General features: G+C 49.4%; 1 protein-coding gene across 1 annotated transcript in view; it reads left to right on the top strand.

The window, feature by feature from the left end:
- The first annotated feature begins 3,940 nt into the window (after nucleotides 1–3,940).
- rbpjb (recombination signal binding protein for immunoglobulin kappa J region b) overlaps nucleotides 3,941–23,039 on the top strand; it is a 35,226-nt gene continuing 16,127 nt past the window's right edge. The window contains exons 1-2 of the mRNA XM_084691367.1: nucleotides 3,941–4,096; nucleotides 21,223–21,261. Of these exons, the coding sequence (XP_084547493.1) occupies nucleotides 4,077–4,096; nucleotides 21,223–21,261 (59 nt within the window). The 5' untranslated portion in view covers nucleotides 3,941–4,076. The remainder of the gene's footprint in view (nucleotides 4,097–21,222; nucleotides 21,262–23,039) is intronic.

The following is a 23,039-nucleotide window of genomic DNA, read 5'->3' as shown; positions in this document are numbered from 1 at the left end:
TGTTTGACGGTGATATCAATGGTTAAGTCCATTCATTATTTTATGTGATGCTGACATGATTTTGAAATGTGTGACTCATTTCATAAATATCCACACTTAAAATACACCTATGAAGTAGATTTTTATCACTGTCTGTGTTTCTAATTAAGTTTTGGGTTGATTAATCAGGCCAAAGACACTCTCATTTGGTCAATAAATTAAAACATCACAGTTATTCGGTCTCAGTCGAACTCTATCATTGCTAGCTTTCTCAGATCAGAACAGTTCTTTGTTAGCCTGGCTGCCAGCCCAACTTCTCCCCGCCCACAAACAAATTTGGTCGGGAAGTTGGGTCTAAAGGGTGTCGTATTGGGAACAACTACATAAAACCAGGATCAGGGCGGACCAATGAAATTGCTAGGGCGGGCTTTATACGATGATGGACAGATGATCAACAGTAACGTAATCAACAACGTCACGAAAGAGCCCTTGAGTTGAATTTGTTTTCAACAAACAACATATTATGTTGCTCAGATTGGTTGTAGGTCTATCCAATTGAGCGAAGAGGCATTTGTTTTACGAGTTCGGTTGAAACACGCCCCATAGTCACAGCCCAACGGACAGTTTTCAGACTCGTATTCTGACTAGAATTATGAGTATGACAACGTCAGGCTATACAGCTAGATATAGGATAGAATTAACTCAATATGAGCCATAGGAGATAGTTATCCTCACAACACAACATTTTACTTGGTCTTTTTTTTTGAAAGACTGTGGAAACCCGGGGGTGCGTGAAAGCGAAAGGAAAATTGACATTCAAAACACACAATTCCTTCGACACGAACCACAAACGTATCAACCCCTCGTTGTTTTGAGAGAACAGAAACACTGTGACACAATGCTGCCAGGGGACTGGAGCAGACGACTGTGTGACGGCAGATTTGATTGGGAGGTGAGATGGGATCATGGAGCACCAGGGTCTTTTGAAGTGCAGTGTTTGGACAAACGGTTCCTCAAACTGACCCCACGCATTCCTGGTTTTTTTTTAACAGTCAGACCGACAGGGACATCCTTGGTTTTGCCGCAAACTCTCACTGACACCGGCAAAACCAGTTGTAATTCAAGACTGTGATCTTGTGATGTGCCGGGGATGGCACTCTGCCAGAGAGTAGGCCTACGATCTTATCTGACGTTCTAAGAGCCGACAGACCAGAGGCACTTTATTTACAGGGAAACACGTGGGGTTTTAAAGTTCAAATATGGCTTTCCTGTCTGTTCCTCTCTGTCTGCCTGCACATTTACCTTCCTCTGTGTGTCTGTCTGCCACATGATAGAAATCTAACTGGGTGTCTTGGTTTGTCTGGTGATTCTGAAGGTTTGAAACGATCCATTTCACTAAAGTCCCCAAGGAATCGAGTGATTCAAGAAGTGACTTAAACAGTTGGTAACTGCAATTTGTTATCTTTCTTAATCTCTTATTAAATCTCTTTCGTTTCAAATGTGCACTAATAATGATTAATTACTTCCCTAAACTGGATAAATGCGAAAATTGGAGGCTTTGAAGTGAAGAAAAAAAGAAATCCTTCATAATCATTAATTTGAGTATTTCAGCTTGGCACTGAACCGGCTGAGCTTTGGAAATACTGCTGTCTTCATCTCCTGTTGCATTTCGCACTCCCAACATAATCTGTCCTTGCTTTTCCTGTCCCAACCCAGATGTAACATCATAAGGACACAATGGAAATAATCACATCACAATGACACGCCAATCATACTGACACAACCAATCGTGTGCTGTGCTCACACAGTTACAAAGCTGGGTCTTTTCTGGGGAGAAGTCCTGGGGTTGGTGAAAGGAGACCAATTTTTTGTTTGGCAACGGGTGCAGGCAGTCGAGTGAGAGGATTTATAGACTGAGCGCTCGTGGCTTAGTCATGATTGCTTGAATTGGCGGCTTACGTTTTCTTTATTGAGCTCCAGAGATGGTCCCTCTCCATTAAAAATAATCGTTTTGTACCTAACGAAAGAAAGGGGCAAGGGGAGACAGAAAGAGAATCAGTATCGAGCAAAAGCTGCTAAATCATGAAGCGTTCCTAATCAGAATCGAGCTTCGAGGTTCATTATCATCTTGAGTTTAATTATATTCTCATACTTTGTTTTTGTACGACTTTCAGAAGAATTTTTCCAGTGTGCTTTCCAGAGTGACACATTTCCAGAAAGCAGACGGAGATATGAAAATTACAAGAGGGGCCCACAAGGAAACATTAAATCATGTCTGTGAGCGTTCATAAAAATATGTTATGAGTTTTACAACACTGGGAGGTCAAAGGTCGAACCCAGTTGTTATTAAACCCCACATTCAAAGTACTCAAGACCTTCTACTCAAGACATCTTCAGTCTTTCTTTCTTTTATTTTCTCTGAAAAGGACTTGCGCTTGTGTAGTCTTTTTTTACAGTGTTCAGCTGTAAAACATTTGGGAAACTTTACGCTTCCTATTCACTGCTGAGAGTGACTGGAGGTCCACCGCTGACAATAAAAAAAGAAAGAATGGAAAAACAGTTTGGGGGATGAGGTCTCTGTGTCTTCATAGTGTGGGCGTCAAGCCAGTCACACTCTCATGCTAAATCTCCCCCTATGCTGCCTTGACTCCTCTCTGCCACTCTCTCCAGGTCCCTCTTTCATTTCCCAATGTCTCTCTATTTTGGCCTCTCTCTTATGGGCTCTGTGTGTGTCTCTTCCCTTTCTTTAACCCACAGCTCTTTGCCTGTCTGCCTGATCTCTCTCTCTCTCTCTTTCTCTATCTCTCTCTCTTTCTCGTAGATGTATGAAGGGTCAGTCAAATGAGTTTGGGGTCTGAAGGATATAAAAAGGGGTGGATTTTTAATGAAAAGCACTGAGATAGTTTGCATCTGCTACACTATGAAGAAGGGTTGGGTATTGATTCAGATGAAGAGATGCTGTAGGTCCCTAGGAATCAAGGTTGATAGCAACCACAATAAAATTCACGTTATAATTAGGCTTCATGTGTTGATAATATTTACAACCCAACTGATTGAATTGCAGTAGTCACACAGGAAACACACTCAAACTTCCCACAAACCTACACACGCACACACACACACACACACACACACACACACACACACACACACACACACACACACACACACACAAATACTTCACTCCTCACACTCAATTCAATAACCTCTCTTAGGTGTTGAAGGTGGGTTGAGTACAAATAGTTGACAAAGTACAGAACAGTGGTCTTAAACATATGAAAATGATGCCAGGCTTGAAAGAGGACAGAAAACAAGACTACAGACCTACAGGACAGTTAACATCTTGCCACTTCCTCAGAAATGCAGGAATGCCATTTAAGGGAGGGTGCTCCAACACAACTAAACAAAATAACCTTTGAATCCAAAAGATAGTAGTTTGCCTGCTTTTGGCCAAGAGAGAGAGAGGGGAAGAAATATCCCGAAGAGACAATCCCCTCTTTTGTACTTACCTTAGGTTAAGACTGTAATTTGAATCAGTCATGAAACTCTAGTCCTAAATTTGGTGGTATAGTTTAATAATCACGGTGGTAACACAATGGTGAGCCTGTGATTTATCTGGTCTTATAGCATTTCAACCTACCTTGCTTTCTGAAGAGCTTCAGTTGCTAGATGCATGCATTCTACACAACCACAAATTCTGTAAAAAAAAAAAAAATTAACAACGTTCGATGGCATCTGTAATTTAGTACTTTGGAAACACGTGGGAATCGTTTTCAGCACCATAAAATAAGCAAGAACTCCACTTGATCCTCATCTCGCGATAACACACCATGTCCTTGACGTTTGTCTATGGTGAGAGTTTTCCAAGTCTCGCGATATCTCGGAAGTTTCCCACGCCTGTTGTTGTGGCGTCTGCCCTTTTCTCTCCACTCTCTCTAGCTACCCGCCGCCTCCCCCTCCTTTCTGTCTCACCCACCCCCTTTCTCTCTTTCTCCCTCGTCCCTACATCTCCAGTCTGCTTCTGTTGTCTCGGCGGATTGTTGGTCTGGGAGAAAGGATATCGCGAGTGTTGGAGTTTTGGTGAGAGTTTGTGGAAGATGGCGCCTGTTGTGACAGGGTAAGTCTGAGATTCAGGACTGGTGGTTGGGGAAGAGTTGATGTGAATTGCAATTCTGTACATGCAAGAAATTGCTGTAACTAAGTCAATGGTTATAGAAACCACGTGTGTATCGTTGGCTATTTATTTCCAGTTGCTTGGGACATTTATTTGTTGAAATACATTGCGTGTGGGGTTTTCTTTGACTACTTTACTGAACTGACTGTTGCTGCACCGCGGTGTTGTGGGTCTCCCTTGCCTTGGCGAGCGAGCTGCCTTTTCCAGAGCCAGACATCGACACGAGTACGATCCGTATGGGGAAAAATAAACCGTCCTGCTTTTCCCCTTTAAGACCCCACTACAGATATTGTATTGAACACGTTATGTATTCCTTTCCAAACAGCTTGCTAGGAAATGCCTATCTAATTGGTTGTGCAATGTCTGATAGAGGGCTGAATGTCTGGCTCGGAACACGTTGTGTGGCTTTGTCAAGCAAGTCACCGTTTATTCGGTGTTTTTAGCTCCGATTGTGTTGTACGAGTCATTCTCATTCTCTTATTTGTAGCCTAGCTGTACTAGTTGTTTTTGCTAAATGTCCGGTTAGTTGTGTATTAAAATTTTTCCTGGTATTTTGGCTTTGATGCATTGGTGATTGCCAGCAATGTTTTGACATTCATGCGTCGCTAGCTCCTCGAATCAAATGTTTACCAACAGTCCCTTGCTGGCTTTACTGGCTGAGCCCTATGGAAACAATTTTTAATGTTGAGTGCATTTAAGGACATTTTTCTAGATTACTTCCATTCACGTGGAGTTTTATATACGAAATGTACAACGTAATTTGATATATTACCCAGCTACCTTTAATTCTACATTGAACATGTTGCAATATTATTGACCAGCTAGCAGTGTGGTGTGTCCTGTGTTAGCTTTTTTAGCAAACGTCACGAAAGTAAAAAGGTCAGAAAAATGCAATAACAAATGCGTGAGATTTGATGCATGTTCTGAGTTTATTTATCTGCTGAAGAACATAACTTTCTGAATTATAGAATTTAATTTGCTGTAATCAAACACACCTCTAACTTCTTTCTGCTTTGAAAGTCAAGGAGCTGAAATCAGATTTAGTTAGCTCTTTTAGTGAAACTATTTTTCCGAGTTTCGTGAGCGTGAACACAATTTTTACAATGTCAATAGGTAAAGGGAAAACATGTATGGTAGTTAATTTTAAGATGGCTAAAACAAGTGGCTTAAATATCTGGACGTTAAAGTATCTATATTGCAACAATTAACACATGTAATGTGGCATCAGGCGGTAATAGGCTATTACATGTAATTGTACAGTTGATAAACCATATAATTGTTTTTGTCAATAAAACATTCCCCTCAATAAAAACAGTTCCGAAATGTATACGACCTGGCTCCAATAGTTTAGTACAAGCTTTATTTAAAATGTTTATACAGTAGCCTGAAATCCTTACAGACAGCTCAGTGGGTGACGGGACATCTTTTTTTTCTTTTCTTTGCGATCTGTGTGCGTGTGAGACGGTGTGAGTGTGTGAGGGGGGGGGGGGGGGGGGTTGCATGTTGAGGGTGACAGTATATCTGGGGCTTTCATGCTGGCCTGAGCTGATTTCAGTTTGGAGGAGTGAGGGGAGAGGGGGGGGGGGGGGTCAGGTCTGGGTTGCTGGCCACCTGTCCAGATGATATCTACAGAGCTGAGTTTGTGTGTGTGTTCTCTGCGGGGGATGGAGTGGGGCCAGTGGGGGTAGAAGGGGTGGGGGGCAGAGAGGTTTAACAGAAAATTAAAGTGCCATAAGGGGTCTTTATTAGCATGTGGCAGGGCACAGCCACTCCCAACGGCTGAAAGCTACTGAGAGAGAGAGAGACAGACAGAGAGAGAGAGAGAGAGAGAGACAGAGAGAGAGAGAGAGAGAGAGAGAGAGACAGAGAGAGAAAGAAAGAAAACAGACCAGCCGGGCTGTCCACGGCCTGGTGCCCCTATGTCCTCACTGTGCTAAGCCCACACAGGGCCCCTTCCTAACGCTAAGCGACGGTTGAGCTGGAGCAGTGGCTTGGCAGCCTGGTATGGAGTGAAGGCTAGCTGTGGTTAAAGGAACCGTTTCAGAGACAAAAGGGCAGTCGGTTTGATTTAGTGCAATAGGCCGAATATCGTCCTGCTCTTATGGAGTTAACATTAATTAAATTTCTAGCAGGTGTAGGCCAAAGTGTGCGGCGAACATGTAGCTTTGGGCCATCTCTGAAAACACCCAGCCAGTGATACGGTAGTAGATGTTGCTCAGGTGAGTAGCACAGGGCTATCTTCTCAATAAGAGCGCAGCCCGATTCAATGCTAGAGGTTACAAAACCTATAGATGAGAGCCTGTGTATTCCTCAAACGCAGCCTAGAATATAGAAAAAACAAGCAAAAAGGGAGATAATGTTGCGTTAATAACCCCCCCCCCCCCCCCCTTTGAAATCTGTCTTTGACACTGTCAGGGAGCTCCGGTTGAAAGAACGGTACTGTTTCGTAGGAGAGACTATCTCTGCATCACCTGGGATGATAAAAGCATGAATCACTTATTTCAACACAATGCTGCCTCTCCTCAGCCCCTGGGGGAACAGTATTCAATTTAACTTTGCCCCCCCCCCCAGCCCCTCCCCCATCCCCACCCACTCACTCACTCACACACTCACTCCACCCCCTCACCCCCAAGCCACTCCTTACCAAAGTACACGCACCCAGTCATGTCAATTACAAACCTCTTTATATTTCGAATGTTCTTTTTAACTTTTGTATTTAAATGTTTTTTTTTTATTTACAACTTTTGTTTGTGTAATGATACCGGCAAGCCTGGCTGTGAGGGACAGCATGTGTGTGTGTGTGTGGCAATCTGTGTGGGTTATGTGGTCGTGTGTGTTGATGCCCTGTGCTCACGATACGGCTGTTCAGAGCAAATCTGTGTGAGTCACAGACGGGACTGTACAGGGGCTGCGAGTTTACTGGAAACCGGAGTGTGTGTGTGTGTGTGTGCGTGCGCGCGTGCGTGTGTGTTCCCCGGAGTCCTCTCCTCTTCCCTGTTTCCCTTTATGAAAGGAGAGGTTCAGAGAGAGAGAGAGAGAGAGAGAGAGAGAGGAGCAGATGTGGAAGCGGTGACCTTTTTGGTGGCGTGGAGGCGCGGCTAGACTTGAAAGGGGGTCTCATCCCCCCCATTCCTCCCCTCTTCACAAGTAGACACACACACACACACGCGTCGACACGTGCACTCGCTGCAACGCACACCGCCCTCCACGCGAATCGACATGCTTTGTGCGCGTGTTATGCGCCGACAACGCGCACGCGCACACAATCCGACACACGCGCTTCTCTCTCCTCTACCTGAGTGGGAGCGCTGACTGATTATTTGGTTAATGAAGGCGGGGCGACAAGCTCGTAAAAACCCTGTATTGCATGTCACCTCAGGATCTTAGCGCTTGGTGTTGTAAAAGGAACTCTATATTCAGGAGCTGTGAAAATCTTCAAAGTCAGGGTGTGTGTGTGTGTGTGTGTGGCCGGCTTGAGGAAGAGACAGTGGCAGTGTGACAGGAGCATGTGTCAGGTCGACTGTCGTTGCACTCAACAGTAGGTGTGATAGTCCTAACCTCCTAAAAGGCTCGTTGAACTTTCTACGGTTCCTTTTGCTTTGCGATATCCCCCGAAGCCTGTGCTCTGGATTAGACTTGTTCTATTGAGTTCGAACTCGCCTGTCTAGCTAACCATGCTCCTTCTGTTTCTCAGAACCAGAGCTCTCTCCTCTGCTCGCTCTTTCCCCTTAACCCTGTCTCTCGCTCTGTTTCTCTTTGGTGCTCTCTCTCTCTGCCTCTTTCGCTGTCTCCGTCGGTCCCTCTCACTCTCTCTCTGTCTCTCTGTCTCTCTGTCTCTCTGTCTCTCTCTCTCTCTCTCTCTGTCTCTCTGTCTCTCTGTCTCTCTCTGTCTGTCTCTCTCTCTCTCTCTCTCTCTTTTTCTCTACATAGGGAGAATAGCCACAGGAGAAACCCAGGGGATGAACAGGCACATTTTTGAGTCATTTGGCTTGGCGTTCTCCCAGCTTGGCACTCCTCATACTTGGTACTCGGCCACATGCAAGTGTGTGTGTGTGTGTGTCTCTCCATGTGCGTGTGCAGAAGAAGGGTGTCTGTCAGTGTAAATTAACCCGAGCCTTGGACTATGTCATACTTTGGTTTCCCTCCCTCACTGAAGACAAGGGCCTCTCTTTTTATCAATCGTGTATTTGATTTAACCTTTATTTACGGGAGGTGTAAGGTTTTGGATTTGGTGGTGGGGGGGGGGGGGTTGTGGATTTGAGGAGCGTAATTCCATAAAGCCCAGAGGCTAGAGAGGGATTGTATTCCGCATGTGAGAACCCTATGCTCACACGGGGTAAGAATGTATAGTGTTGTTATTGAATAGTGTTGCTGTTAAGGCTGTTCAATTAAGGCCAAAAATCAACACGGTTATTTCGGTCAAATCGAGATCTCAATTATTTAACGCAATTAATCATTTACTTTGGAAACGTCATGCATTTATGGAACTTAAAAACACATTTTGAACAGTGGATTCACTCTCAGAGACTATCTTGAACATTCAGAAGAAAATTTTGTTTTCAGAGAGGACGAGACTCAACACACTGGTGCTGATAGTGTGGTTTCAAAAAGATAAATATTTATCTTTTACTTATTTAAAAAAAAAAAATTAAGGACTTGGTAGCCTGAAAATGGCCCAAGTTCCTCTGTCGTTGATGGCCTTGGCTTTGCAAATCTACCTTCAAGAGAGTAGGAGTAGGAGAAAGAGATTGAGGAGAGAAAGGTGGAAGGATAGAGAGATAGAGTGGGGATAGCGGAAAGAAAGTTCAAGTCTGGCCTATGCCTAATGACCAACCTGGGTTTGTTTTTGCGTTGCCCTTTTGCTTCTCTCCTCTCTCACTCTCTTCCAGATGAACCCCCCTCCCCCATTCCCCGCTCCGTTGCTATTGGTAGCGATTACAGCATCGCCAAGGGAACAGTTGTTTCTACGGCGTCAGCATTTCTCTTCCCCTCCTCTCCACATTCAGGATGTTTCATTCAGAAAACATGAAGTGATCCCCTGTCTGTTTCTGGTTTGGTCTCATTCAGTAACCTCCTGCCCCCACCCCCTTAACAAATCAAATGCCATGTTTTGCAATCTCTTACAGAAACTCACCAGTCAAGCAGACAGTGTTGGATTCAGTTTGAATGCTAATGATGTGTGTGTGTGCGTGTCTTCGCATGTGTGTGTTCGCTCTGTTCCAGATTTGGTTGGGGCGGTAAGGGATTTGTTTATGGACAACTATTCTTTTAACAGAGGAAGATTACGGTACTTTCTGCCAATTGTGTTTTTGTTTAGTCAACAAGAATATGCCCGGAGCTAACTAAAGACTTCTTAACTTCCTCTATTTAAGTGGGAATGTATTTTATTCATCCCATGATGTGTTTGGCCCCAGGTAACATAGAAAGCCCTTACTCAGCGCCTTTTGACTTTTCTACCACGATTGAACGTTTGAGTTTCTTTTCTTCTCACAAGCCTGCTCAGTGTAATGTTCCACTTTTTAAATTCATGTCCTTCTTTTATTTTGAAAACCCCTCAGTCACGGTCCTTGCCTTTTTTAGATGGTCCGTTTACTCTCTTAACCAGGGAGTTGAGTTTGCCCGAGGGGAAAACCCCCTCACCAGCCATGCACCACTCCTCCACGGCCCTTTGAACCCAAACTGCCCCCCCCCCTCCATCTGAAGAGCAGGGAGTGGCAACTGGCAAAACCACCGCAGAGACATGGAGCTCAACCATTTGAGAGACTATCAGCTCCATCTAGGCTTGGCTAAGCCCGCCAGCTGTATGTTCAGCCTAAAACCCAACTCAAAGACACGTGAAAACCATAGCCCCCTTTTCGTCTTTTACCAACCCTGTCCCCTGTTTCAGTTGAGATCATATTAGACTGTGGCAGTATGCTGAGGAAAGCAGCGAACAGAAACACACGACACATTAGCATTGGGATTTCCACACCGCGGCCCTGAGGGCTTCACAGGCTCAGTCCGGGCCAGTCACCGCAGGAACAGGGCCACACCAGCTAGCCTCCCTTGAGACGGAGGAGGAGGAAGAGGGATGGAGAGGAGAAGGGCCGATTCCGACGGAGATACAAACCTACGGAGATGTTAGATGTACAAATACTTGATATTTTTGGAGACACTGGCCCTTCTTTTTTACGAAACGAACGTCCGAAAGAACTGGGTGTCTCGTTTGCACGCAGGGTTGGAGTCGGGGCAAAAAACTGAATGCTTGAAAATGAGTAGGCTATTCAAAATAATGTGTGCATGTGAACATATTCATTGAGCTAGACGACTTGTCAAACAGTGACATTTGTGTTTAATGTGAGGCCATGGGACGCGAACCGCAGTAAAAAACTATAATTGAGACACAAATACATCTGTACATGTCCAAACAAGGCTCCTAAAATCAACAAATTCGGAATCCTATCATATTCAGAATATTAGTGGAATATTCGCGTGCATGTAAACACATTCAGCGGTTTGTCCTATGATAGCCATATTTCCTTCAAGCCTTGTTGTGGATTCATGGAAGGAACTTATTGGCCAGCCTCAATCTGGGTCACAGAACAACCACAGCATGCATTCAGGGTCCTACCCTTGCCTTTCCTTTCCAAACACCACACACACCAACAGACCAGATAGACAGAGAGAGAGGGGGAGAGAGAGGGGGAGAGAGAGAGTGAAAAAAAGGGAAGGGTATCAGGAACAAAAGTGTTTTTTTTTTTGTTGTGTTTTTTTCTTCCAGCAACAACATAGAAACCAGACAGTAGGCTGTAGGTGACTACCTCTGCACTCAGCCACAGCTCAAACCCCCGCACACACACACATCCACACACCACACACACATCCACACACACACATCCACACACACACATCCACACACACATCCACACACACATCCACACACCAAACACACATCCACACACACATCCACACACCACACACACATCCACACACCACATCCACGCATCCACACACAAACACATTGCCCTTGCAGTTTTGGTGAGGAGCGCACACACACATGTGGGCTAAAGGTCACAGAGCTTTTCTCAGATCCGAGGTTCTCTCCCTCGGTCTCTCTCTCGCTCTGTCTGTCTCCCACCGGTCTCTCTTTGTTTCTCCCTTCGCTTCCTCTGCCTCTCCCCTCTCTCTCCTCGCCTGGAATCTTTTTTTTGTCAGTCCAGTAGCGCTTCTGCCCAGTCCCTACTGGGGCTAGTTAAACAGGCAGTCTGTGGTTCGGTGGTTAGCAGGAGAGATGGAAAGCCGGAGACTGTGCTGAGACAATTGAACAATTTGCTGATGGACTTATTGTGTGGATCCAGTGTGTGGAAGGAGGACGCCGTGGTTCTTTATGAGCCTTTCCCAGCTGATGACGGACGACCATTGACCTACTTCAGTATCTGGTCTGGGTTGGTTTTCATGCGAGGAGTGTTTGACTTGATTGGGAAATGCGTGCGCGACACGTGGTCAAAACGTGCGAGCGCGATTGCGTGTTTCTTTACAAACACCCTCTACACCCCCCGCCCCCCCCCCCCTCCCCTCTCCCCAAGCCAGTGAGTCATCCTAGCTCCCCAGTGCGGCAGAGGTGAAGACAGAGACGAGCATAGAGGTCACGCAGAGTACAGAGCTGAAGGACCCATCGCTGTGGAGGCTGGGACTCCTGGGTCCCCCTCACGCACGTAGCCGTGCTTTTCCCCTTTCTCTCAAGCCTCACGTGTGCATGGCCCCACCATCCCCCCCCCCCCCACACACACACACACACACACACACACACGACCATGACTCACACATTGGGTTTAAAATAAACAGCGGCCGGGAAGATCTGCTTCTCGCCCCCCGACTCCTCCTCATCTCCCCCCGGTCTCTGCTCGGAGCTAGGGGAAGGCACATCGGGCTTGTCGTTCAAGCTGCTAGCTAGGGGAGGGGGGGATTGTGTCAACACACTCAGGGTGACTTATTCACACAAACCCAGAGGCTGTGTGGATAGCAACACACACACACACACACACACACACACCCACACAGCTCTGTGGTGTTTCTCCCGAGGGCACATAAGGCAAAACCATGTGGAAACCGACCCCTCCAATGAGAAAACAGTATGAGAGAACACACGCGTGTACAAACAATGGAAGCTGGATTGCGGTCTGCAAGAGAGAACTGAAAGAGAATCGAGCAGACAAAGAGTGAAATTGAGAAAATCAAAGCCTTAAGACTCAGAAAAGACCTTTTTCTGTGCACTGTTTTGAGAGTGGATTCTCCCAGTTCACCTCCTAGACACACACACACACACACACACACACTGCTGATGCCGCCTGAACCTGCAGGATTTCTTGGCTCATCGAAGTGACGCAGTCTTCTTATTTGCTCGTGTTATAGAACGTGTCTGTGTGTCTAATTAGTGTTGTTACGGTATATTTTGCTTGTGTGTGCTTGGTGAGTGTGGTGTGTGTGTGTGTGTGTGCGTCAAGGTTGTTCTGGCACTTGGCCAACAGTTAAAGATCTCTACAGAGAGAACTCCATATGGAGCAATGACTAGGCTGATTTCATGTTGGAAGTGGTCGAACAGAGGGAGAGCATTATGGGGGGAAGAGAAGAGGAGGCGGAGAGCGAGGGAGGAAGAGAAGAGAGGGAGGGAGAGAGAGGTATGGAACCCTTCTTTCTCCTTCCCCTCCTCGTTATTAAACTCTCATATCAAAGTGTGTGGTAGTTTTGGGACCTGCAGCTGGAACGTTTGTGTGTGTGTGTGTGTGAGAACTCTTTTCTCACCAGTGGGGTATTTCAGGGCACACACCAGCCATCTGGACATCAAATCACTAAGGAGTAGTTCAGGAGAATTTTCTTTACTGAGCTACTCTACCCTGCTCCCTGCTCTCTCTCTCTCTCTCTCTCTCTCTCTCTCTCTCTCTCTCTCTCTCCCCACCTCTCTCTCCACCTCTCTCTTTCTCTCTCTCTCTCCTTCATATCCCTCCCGAGGTCTCCTCAGGGGCACGTCGCTAACAGGAAACGTTGTGGGCATGTTAGCTTTGAGTCTGCCCTCGCCCCACCTCACCTTACTATGTGATGGTTGGCACGGCGGCTGGCACATGCCAGGACTCGGTGCCAACGTAAGCACAGAGGCAGAGAGGGCTGCCCCGGGCCCTGCCTCGCCCTCCCTGCCACGTCGGACCTGGGCAGGTGGAAATAGGCTCAGTGGCCATGCTCGGCCGCTCACACGCACAAACACACACATGTGGATTTTGGGACGTGTGTGTGTGTTAGAAGCAAAGATATTGTGTCTCTTTCGCGTGTGTGCGGTGTGTCTGACCCAGGCTGACATTCTCCCCAGTGTGACATCAGGATGCTGGTATTTCTCAATAGGCTGCCTGCCGGGGGTAAATGCAGCCGGTGCGGTTGACTTCTCCAAATCGCTCTCTCTGTCTTTTCTTCCTCTCCCTCTCTTTCTCTGCCCGGAGGGCACCTCAGCCACACGCACAAGCACGACTCTGTGCCCACACACACACACAGGACGTACTGAACATTTCCCAACGACTCCACGCACGCGCGCCCACACACTTACGGTTAGTCGCGATGATTACTCACGCTCGAGCTCAATTAGGCAAATTACCTCCACAGCTAATTTCCCTCCCTCTCTGTCTTTTCACTGTCACTTTCGCGTGCAAACATGGCTCACGCTAAGCGACCCCTGATTCATGTCTAAGAATGAGTCCACCAGGCCGATGACATCCCTAAAGGCATCCCCCCCCCCTCTCCTGTCTCGTGTTCCAGGGGAACTCGCTGGACCCGCTTGAACTGGCGATGCACGAGGGCCGGCTCTGGCTACGAATGTGTGTCCTGTCGGTGGGTGGGTTTGCTACCCAATGACATCAAGTACAGCTGTGGCACGCTCGCACATCTATACAAAGTAACGGGGTAAGGGTGCATGTGCATTAGGGTGTTGGCTCATCCCACAGTTAGAGAGAGAGAGAGAGAGAGAGAGAGAGAGAGAGAGAGAGAGAGAGAGAGAGAGAGAGGGAGAGGGAGAGAGAGAGAGGGAGAGGGAGAGGGAGAGGGAGAGGGAGAGGGAGAGGGAGAGGGAGAGGGAGAGGGAGAGGGAGAGGGAGGGAGGGAGGGAGGGAGGGAGGGAGGGAGGGAGGGAGGGAGGGAGGGAGGGAGGGATTGCACATAGCGGATCACGCAGCTATCAGGCCCCCAGGCTGTGAAACGAGACACTTCTCCAGACCTCGTCTCCCCTTAAGGCCTTGTGTACACCGACACACACACGCACGTACTCTCTCGTTGTCTCTCGAATTCTCTCCTTTTGTCTTTTGCTATTTCTCTCAAAGCTGTACACAGAGCCAAAGCCTTGGACTTGACTTGGGGGAAAAAAGTGAAACTGGTTTAAGAAAAAACTAAATGGGAAGACCAAAAAACTAAACCCAGGCCATGGTGTCCCGCCCTGTTTTGGCACGCAGTTCAAACAAAACTAAACCCGGGATGGACGATCTGTGTGTCTGGGCGTCGAGTCACACCTATACACACGCAGGCGTAAACACACACCCGTGAACACAGGGCCTAGTCATCCTCTGGCTCGTCAAACGCTTCGTCCAGCTGGCTCTCGACTGACTCTGAAGGGTTGGATAATCAGCCATGCACAACACCCCCCCCCCCCCTCCCCCTCTCCACCATCACACCTCCTTCCACTTCCAGGGTCCTCCTCTCAGTCCTGCTGGGGGTCTGTGTTGGGCCTCCAGGCAGGGCTGGGTCTGGAGGGGAGAGCAGGTGTGTGTGTGTGTGTGTAGAGTTGTACTTGTCGCCAAGGAGTGTAGCGTGCCCCTGTCTTTTGATCTTTGTTGAACCTGCAGCAGCTACTGTTTTGTGTGTGTGTGTGTGTGTGTGTGTGTGAAAGAGAGACTGTCGGTCACGAATGTCAAGCATACTATGTTACTCGTGGCAGCCAGGGGTCACAGTTCAGGCAATCAACCCCCCCCCGCATCGGGCAACGTGCGCTCACGGGTGAGAGTATTCATAGAAACGCTCTCCTCCAACCATCCATCCACCCACCCCTCATTTGTCATACTGCCTATCACACAATACTCCTGTTCAATTTTCAGTCAATAACAATCTAACCCGGTCTAGATCCAGTACAGTCTGGCTTTTGGTAGCTATGGCTAGCGAGCAAGCTAACCCACACGACTAAGGAGTTGCGGAGCCAGTTTCCTGTCGTCGTACCTAACTGACAGGGTTATCCAGCGATTGTGAAATGAGGGAAATGTCCAAGGAGCACCAGCCACCACTGGTCCCAGTCTGAGACATACCATTTTGGAATTGAGCAAGCTGCCGATTGGCTGGTTCACTCAAGCAGGCACTGCGCTAGTTTCTATGCACTCGCATATCTGGGGGAGGGGCCGTGACTTTGAAACGCCCCCATCGCCCCAGACGTCCCCTCAGCAGCGGTGTTGACCCTCATGACCCCTGTGTGAAGCGGCCGTCTGTCATCGACGTTGCTAAGGAGAGGCACGGGGACATTAATACCAAGCCCCAAACACATACCCAGCCATTTAGGGAGGCTGTGTGTGTGTGTGTGTGTGTGTGTGTGGTTGAGGGATTTGGGAGTTTGGAACACAGAAAAGGAGGTCAAGGCTGAGGTTACAGACCATGGTCTGTTTTATTCATGATTTCCACTCAAAGCTTAATCTGTATCTGTGCGCGCGCGCGTGTGCCTTATGTTCCTGGGGGTGTGTCTTATGTTCCTGGGGGTGTGTCTTATGTTCCTGGGGGTGTGTCTTATGTTCCTGGGGGTGTGTCTTATTGTGTCCATAGGAGTCATTAGAAATAGTACTACATGCTCTCTGTTGATACACCTCACCGTCTCCCTTTCTCTCGCAATGACTGTTACTTTCTACTCTGGGTGGGTGTGTGTGTGTGTGTGTGTGTGTGTGTCTTACGTATGCGGTGCGTGTGGTTTGGTAGCAGCTCCCCCAGCTGTCGTGTTCAGACACGTAGGGGGATGAACACCCTGAGTCATCCGAGCTCCGCTCACCAAACCCTCCTTTCGGATTGACTGGCCGAGGGCCCCGCCAGATCTCCATCCTCTCCCACTCGCCGCCTCGTCCGCAGAGAGGGGGGCTCTCTCCTAAATGAGGATCTCACCCCCCCCCCCCCCCCCCCCCCCCCCCTCCAGTAACAACACTCACTTTTAATTTCACTTCCTATTGGTGGGGGAAAAAAGGGACGGAATGGGGACTTCCTGGTTCCGCGGCGGCGCTGTGGCGGTCTGTCGTGGTGAGCGGACCGACACGGGGCCTGCGGTGGCCTCAGCTGGCGGACCGCCGGGCCATCAGAGACGGGGGGGGTTAGACGGTGACATCAGGCCCCCCCCGATTCGTGTTGCCGCCCGCGGACGAGTGGGCTCATCCCCCGTGTGTTTCTCCCCCGGGCCTGGAACCCTGTTGGGCGTCCCCCTCGTGTGCTCTGGTGCTCCTGCGCCTCAGTGGCTGTTCTGCTACCGGGCTAACCTTTATTGTTTTCAGTGGAAACTGACTGTGATGGAGGAGGGGGGCGGGGGGGTGGAGAGGAAGGAAGGAAGAGAAAAAGGGATAACGACGGAGAGAAAAACAGATTAAACCCCAGTTACGACAGAGCTTCCTTTTCCTGTATTGGCCCCTCCGCTGGAGAGGGGTGGTGGTGGTGGGGGGGGGAGACCCTCCCCGCTCCATACTCTGTTCCTTTTTCCTCTTTTCTTTCTCCTGTCTCTCTCGCTCTTCCTCCCACTCTCTCTTCCTTCTTCCTCTGTGCGTGGCCCTCTTCTTTACCCCTTCTCTCTCTCTCTCTCTCTCTCTCTCTCTCTCTCTCTCTCTCTGTCTCTCTCTCTCTCTCTCTCTGTGTCTCTCTCTCCCTCCTTCTCTTCCTCTCTGCCCGTTGTCGCCTGAGAGGGTTACTTCTGACCCCGCCTCGACAGAGTTGCAGGACGAGAGAGAGAGACTCTTCCTGTCAATCTCTGGGGTGAACTGCGAGCACCTTCGGTGGTGTGCGTGTATGCGTCTGTGTGCATGTATGCGTGTGTGTGAAGGGTGAAGAGGTGGCGGTCGTGATGCGTTTGATTGACAGCCGTGTATTTTTAGACGCCGGGTGTCGTCCATAGCGCTCCCCAGGCCGGGAGACCAGCTGGAATCCAGGGGGGCCTGCGGTGCACCCTCTTTTTGATCTTCGGCCTCCTCCTCATCCCCCCCTCCACACTCGTTCATGGGACCCAGGGCAGATGAAGCAGACCCAGAAGACAGATGAAGCAGACCCAGAAGACAGATGAAGCAGACCCAGGGCAGATGAAGCAGACCCAGAAGACAGATGAAGCAGACCCAGAAGACAGATGAAGCATACCCAGGGCAGATGAAGCATACCCAGAAGGCAGATGAAGCATACCCAGAAGACAGATGAAGCAGATCCAGAAGGCAGATGAAGCAGACCCAGGGCAGATGAAGCAGACCCAGAAGACAGATGAAGCGGATCCAGAAGGCAGATGAAGCAGACCCAGGGCAGATGAAGCAGACCCAGAAGACAGATGAAGCAGACCCAGGGCAGATGAAGCAGACCCAGAAGACAGATGAAGCGGATCCAGAAGGCAGATGAAGCAGACTCAGGGCAGATGAAGCAGACCCAGGGCAGATGAAGCAGACCCAGAAGACAGATGAAGCAGACCCAGGGCAGATGAAGCAGACCCAGGGCAGATGAAGCAGTCTCAGAAGACAGATGAAGCAGACCCAGGGCAGATGAAGCAGTCTCAGAAGACAGATGAAGCAGTCTCAGAAGACAGATGAAGCAGACCCAGAAGGCTGATGACGACAGGCTGACAGAGCTGGGAGCTCCTTTCCCCAGTGCAGTCGACTAGTTTCACACATCTTAAAATGAAAAATACCATTTAAGTTTTCTTCTATTTAATTACAGGTTTGCCAACTGGGTTGTTGCATGCACGGTTAGCTTACCTTATTTGACTTGTTGTTGTTGTTGCTTTGTGTGCAGCCAGCTAGGATTTGACAACCTATCTGAGGTTTCCTGTTTTGTGTGCTTGTTATGTTGGCTGAATGAGGTCCTTGTGTGTGTGTGTGTGGGTGGGTGTGCAAGTGTATTTATTGTCCGCACATGAAGACGTGAGGATATGCGCGGTGGTTTTTCTCAGAACATGAGGCCTATCTCTCACCTCCATCCATCACTCACTTACTGTCTGCCTCTCCGACACTCTCTCTCTCTTTCCTACACTGCTCTCTCTCTCTCTCTCTCTCTCTCTCTCTCTCTCTCTCTCTCTCTCTCTCTCTCTCTCTCCTACACTCGCTCTCTCACAGTTTATTGACTTGCGGACACGCACTCACAGAGTACCAACACTGAATACCACCAAGCCTTAGAGAGTAAATCATGGATGTGTAAATCTCCAAATTCTCCCCCCATTGATTTCCCTCCCCCCTTGCCTGTTTGAAGTCCATAGATGCCATGCCTTGCATAGAACCTGGCTATCACTTCGAGGAAGGAGGCTTTCTCTCTTTTCCCTTGTGTGTGTGTGTGCACACTTGTGTGTGTGTGTGTGTGTGTGTAAACATGTCTGCAGCTGCATTTGTGGTGTTGATTGCGAGGCGGCGTGGTCAGAGCCGCTGTTGTTTGGATCAACCAATTGTTGTTGTTTCTCTGTTGTTCGACAAGCGGGCTGTGGGCCTTCTGCTGTGTCGGCTGAGCTGCACTCTTTCCCGCAATCTTCCTCCATCTCTCCTCCGCCTCTCAGCCTCGCTCACCTCCCCCCCTTTCACCTCTACCAATACTGTACCCTGTACCCTCTCCCTCTCCCTCTCCCTTTCTCTCTCTCTCTCTCTCTCTCTCTCTCTCTCTCTCTCTCTCTCTCTCTCTCTCTCTCTCTCTCTCTCTCTCCCCCTCCCTCTATCTCTATCTCTATCTCTAGCTCTATCTCTTGCCCTTTCCCTCAGCCTCGCACAGCCGATTCTCACACTCTCGCTCTCCGTCTCCCTCCCTGTTTGGAAGGCAGACGGAGGAGGTGGGAGGGGGGAGGGGCGAGGGGAGGAGAGCGGTCTGGAATCCATTACCCAGCGAGGCATCAGCGTTTTACTGTGGGAACCTTATTGATCGGCCTCCTCTATAATTATTCCCCTTACACTTTTCTCTCTGGCTCCTCTTCCTCTCTCATTTGCTCCCCCATGCGCTCTTTCTCTCTCTCTCTCTCTCTCTCTCTCTCTCTCTCTCTCTCTCTCTCACACTCTCTCTCTCTGTCTTTTTCTGTTCTCCCTCCCTCTGCCCCCCTGTCTTATTTTGCCTGGCTGGGCTTCTGTCTCCCACGCCTCTCCCTCTGCCTGCCGCCTGCCCCTCTGTGTTATTTCTTTCTTCTTCCTTCCACCTCTCACTCCCTGCTCTCTCTCTCTCTCTTTTTGCACTAAATGCAAATTGGTGCTTTGGCTTGTGCATGATGTATTTTTCTATTAAGATCCATCACGTATAGCCTCGCACGCGTCACATGCTGCATGTAAACAAGTACACCTCTCTAAAAGTCCTGCCCTCGTCGAAACCCCTCTCTCCGTGTGCAGGGTGCAGCATGGGAGCGTCACCCCTCTGTAGCCCCAGCCCCCAGGCCAGCCCAGCCCAGCCCAGCCCAGCCCAGCCCAGGCCCAGGGCCTGAGTGCTCTGAGACAGATGGAGAGAGAGACAGATACGCTACATGCTGGGGAGAGGAAAGACCTCTCAACCCCATCGATATTTCTATTTTTGCCCCGGCTGCACACACACACTCTTACACACTCTTACACACTCTTACACACACACACCCTGTTGTGGGTGTTCTTCTGTCTGTCAGTCAGGTTTTTCGATTCTCTTCTACTCCAGTGGGAGACGTCTCCTTGGGAGTGTCCTTGGATCTGTAGGCGCTAGCTGTTAGCATTGTACGTATCCCCTCTGGGCTACCCTCCAGTTCTGACTAGGCTAGCTGTTAGCATTGTACATGTTCCCTCTGGGCTACCCTCCAGTTCTGACTAGGCTAGCTAGGCTAGGCTAGCTCTTGGGAACGAGAGGTGTAAGTTAGGCCGTCGTCCTGCTAGCCGCCTAAATGTCCACTTCCCTCTCCCTCTGCGTGGCATGATAGCTCGGGCTAGCACGATCCCCCTGGGGAAAACAGTTCACACCCACTCACCACTTAGCGTCAATAACGCGGGACATTTCCACTCTGTTCTGGATAGTCAGGTCACAACCCATCATAGTAAAACTGAAACAAAGGTGTATTTGGTGTGGTTTTTCTTAGTGTTGTCATCGTCTTAAAGGAAGTGGGGACAGTGAGGTCTGTGCCCTGCCTGGCATGAGCATCACCGTCACAAAAAACAGAAAGCCGGTTTAGTCACCAGTGACGGGTCGTTTCTTTGCGTGTTGGTCCGGAAGATGTAAATTACACGCTGATTTCACAGAAGTGTTGCCGGTTTTCTGGTGAAGCTGGTTCACACTCTTGTAATGGTGATGGTCTTGGTTTGTGGTGATGATGTGAAATATCATCACCTCTCTCTCTCTCTGTCTCTCTGTCTCTGTCTCTGTCTCTGTCTCTGTCTCTGTCTCTGTCTCTCTCTCTCTCTCTCTCTCTCTCTCTCTCTCTCTCTCTGTCTCTCTGTCTCTGTGTCTCTCTCTCTCTCTCTCTCTCTCTCTCTCTCTGTCGCTCTGTCGCTCTGTCTCTCTGTCTCTCTGTCTCTCTGTCTCTCTCTCTCTCTCTCTCCCTGTCTCTCTCTCTCTCTGTCTCTCTGTCTCTCTCTCTCTCTCTCTCCCTGTCTCTCTCTCTCTCTGTCTCTCTCTCTGTCTCTCTCTGTCTCTCTCTGTCTCTCTCCCTAGCCACCTGTGTCTGTTTGGACACACTGTCACACGCTCTCACGCGGCCAAGGCCGCAAGAACAGCAGCTGCGTGTTTGCCCTCACAGGTGTTTGTGTGTGCGCTCGTGTGTGCGCTCGTGTGTGTGTGTGCGTGCGCGCTCGTGTGTGTGTGTGTGTGTGTGCAGACACTGTGCGGTTGACAAACAGCTTACTCGCTCTCTTTCTCTTCTCTCTCTGCAGAAAGTTTGGGGAGCGTCCTCAGCCGCAGCGCCTAACAAGGTGAGCCCTCTCACACACACAACCAACACCAGCACGCAACGGACGCGCTAGCCCCCCCCCCCCCCCCCGAGTCCCCGTAATGCGAGCGTGGCGTCGGGGGGGGCAGACCGCAATCGCTTCAGCTCGGTTTAAAGGTTGAGTGTTGAGGTAGACCTCCCATCTTTCCTCACCGACCAATGTGAAACATTGATGTGTTGGACGTGAATGAGGGCCGTATTCATGGCCAGTGCAGCCAGTCGAGCATGGATAGGATTAGACGGGGGGCGTTCGGGTTCAGCTTCAGTCCCCTCTTCTCCCTGACAGCTGTGCCTGTAGCCCGTATAAACAGTTTTTCCTGTTTTTAGTGTTTCTCTGGGCCAGCGTTGTGTGGGCGGAAGGTTTGCTGCTGGTTAGTAGGGAGAGAAAGACAGGCCCTTCCAGCCCTGTGGCTCAAGGGAGGAGTGTGTGTGTGTGTGTGTCTGTGTGTGTGTGTGTCTGTGTGTGTGTTTGACCTTGCCACCGTCATTCTGTTTCTGGGGTTAGGGTTTGTGTTTTTCCTGTGTCTTGATGAATTCAGTGAGCAGCGTGGCGTCGTTTTTTCCCTCTGCCTGCGCGTGTTGCTCACACGCAGAAAATGAGGGGTTGCACGTCGACTGGAACAACCGAGGAGGGTTTGGCGAAAGGCCCCCCCGCTCCCCTCTGATCTCTCCCCAGCCCTCACTCATGTGCTGCCAGCGTTCCAGATCGCACGGGCCACTCCACTTGTTCAAAGCGAAGAAGAGCTAAAAACGACAACAACAAAAAATGCAGTAACTTACCAGCGAGTCAGAGCGGAGAGAGAACTACTTGTGGCATATATGTGTTGTGGTTTTGTCGTCGTTACTTTGAGATCCGCGCTTTTCTGTATTGTCAATGTGTTGTCTGTCCTCGTTGGCCCCCCCGAACACCCCTGTGCATTTCAGTCTGGCACAGCCAGGGGCGGCTACTGAAGCTCTGGGGTCCTTCAGGGGCTGTTTAGGGCAGCTATACGCTTTGGGGTCCTGAAGGGCCGCCCTGTCAGAAAGGTTACTCGACTGGAAACACAATACATGAGTCACGCAGAGGACAGGCTCGCCTGCCTCGCCTGCTGCTCTCTCACACACACACACACACACACACGGCTTTATTAGAGAACGCCGAGTAGCTCACTCCCAAATGCAGTCGGGACGGAAAGAACAAGATGTCTTTTTTTTGACAGCGCTTGCTTTAACATCGTTTGTGTGATCGAGATTTAACCCGTTGGATGTTTCTACCCTTTGATCTTCCCAATGAGAGGTAGCCTTAGCTAAAGCATTTGACCACCTAAGAGTGTGCGTGAGAGTTGGTGTTTGAAGTGCTCGCGTGCCCCTGACACGCCACGCAAAGAACCACAACCTACTGGAGGTCTGAGACTCTTTTACACTGGTGTGTTGTGTGTGGGTGTGTGTACGTGTGTGTGTGTCTCTTTACAGGCGGTCCATCATAGCCCTCTCTCGTGTCGACGCTCTGACAGATGAACGAGGCAGAGGCCTGCCTGTTCTGCTGCGTCTTCACCCCGGCTCACGCCTGCTTCCCGCTCTGCTGTGTTGACACGCCTCTGTCTGACCAGGGTGGGCGCGCTCCCAATTTGTGTGCCACGCACTGATAGGCTACCGCGCAGGAGTCGCGAAACATCCGTGTTCTGATTGGTCGTGCGCATCCGTACGGACCCAGAATTGGAGCTCTCGTCAGCCTCTACATCCAGGTTAGAGGAGGCGGGGAAAAAAACAGAAAAAACATTC

Source organism: Hypomesus nipponensis, chromosome 25 (genome assembly GCF_054491055.1).
Source record: "Hypomesus nipponensis isolate SF chromosome 25, ASM5449105v1, whole genome shotgun sequence".
Classification (NCBI taxonomy): Eukaryota; Metazoa; Chordata; class Actinopteri; order Osmeriformes; family Osmeridae; genus Hypomesus; species Hypomesus nipponensis.
The sequence above is the reverse complement of the archived record's forward strand: the minus strand, read 5'-3'. Positions and strand labels throughout refer to the sequence as shown.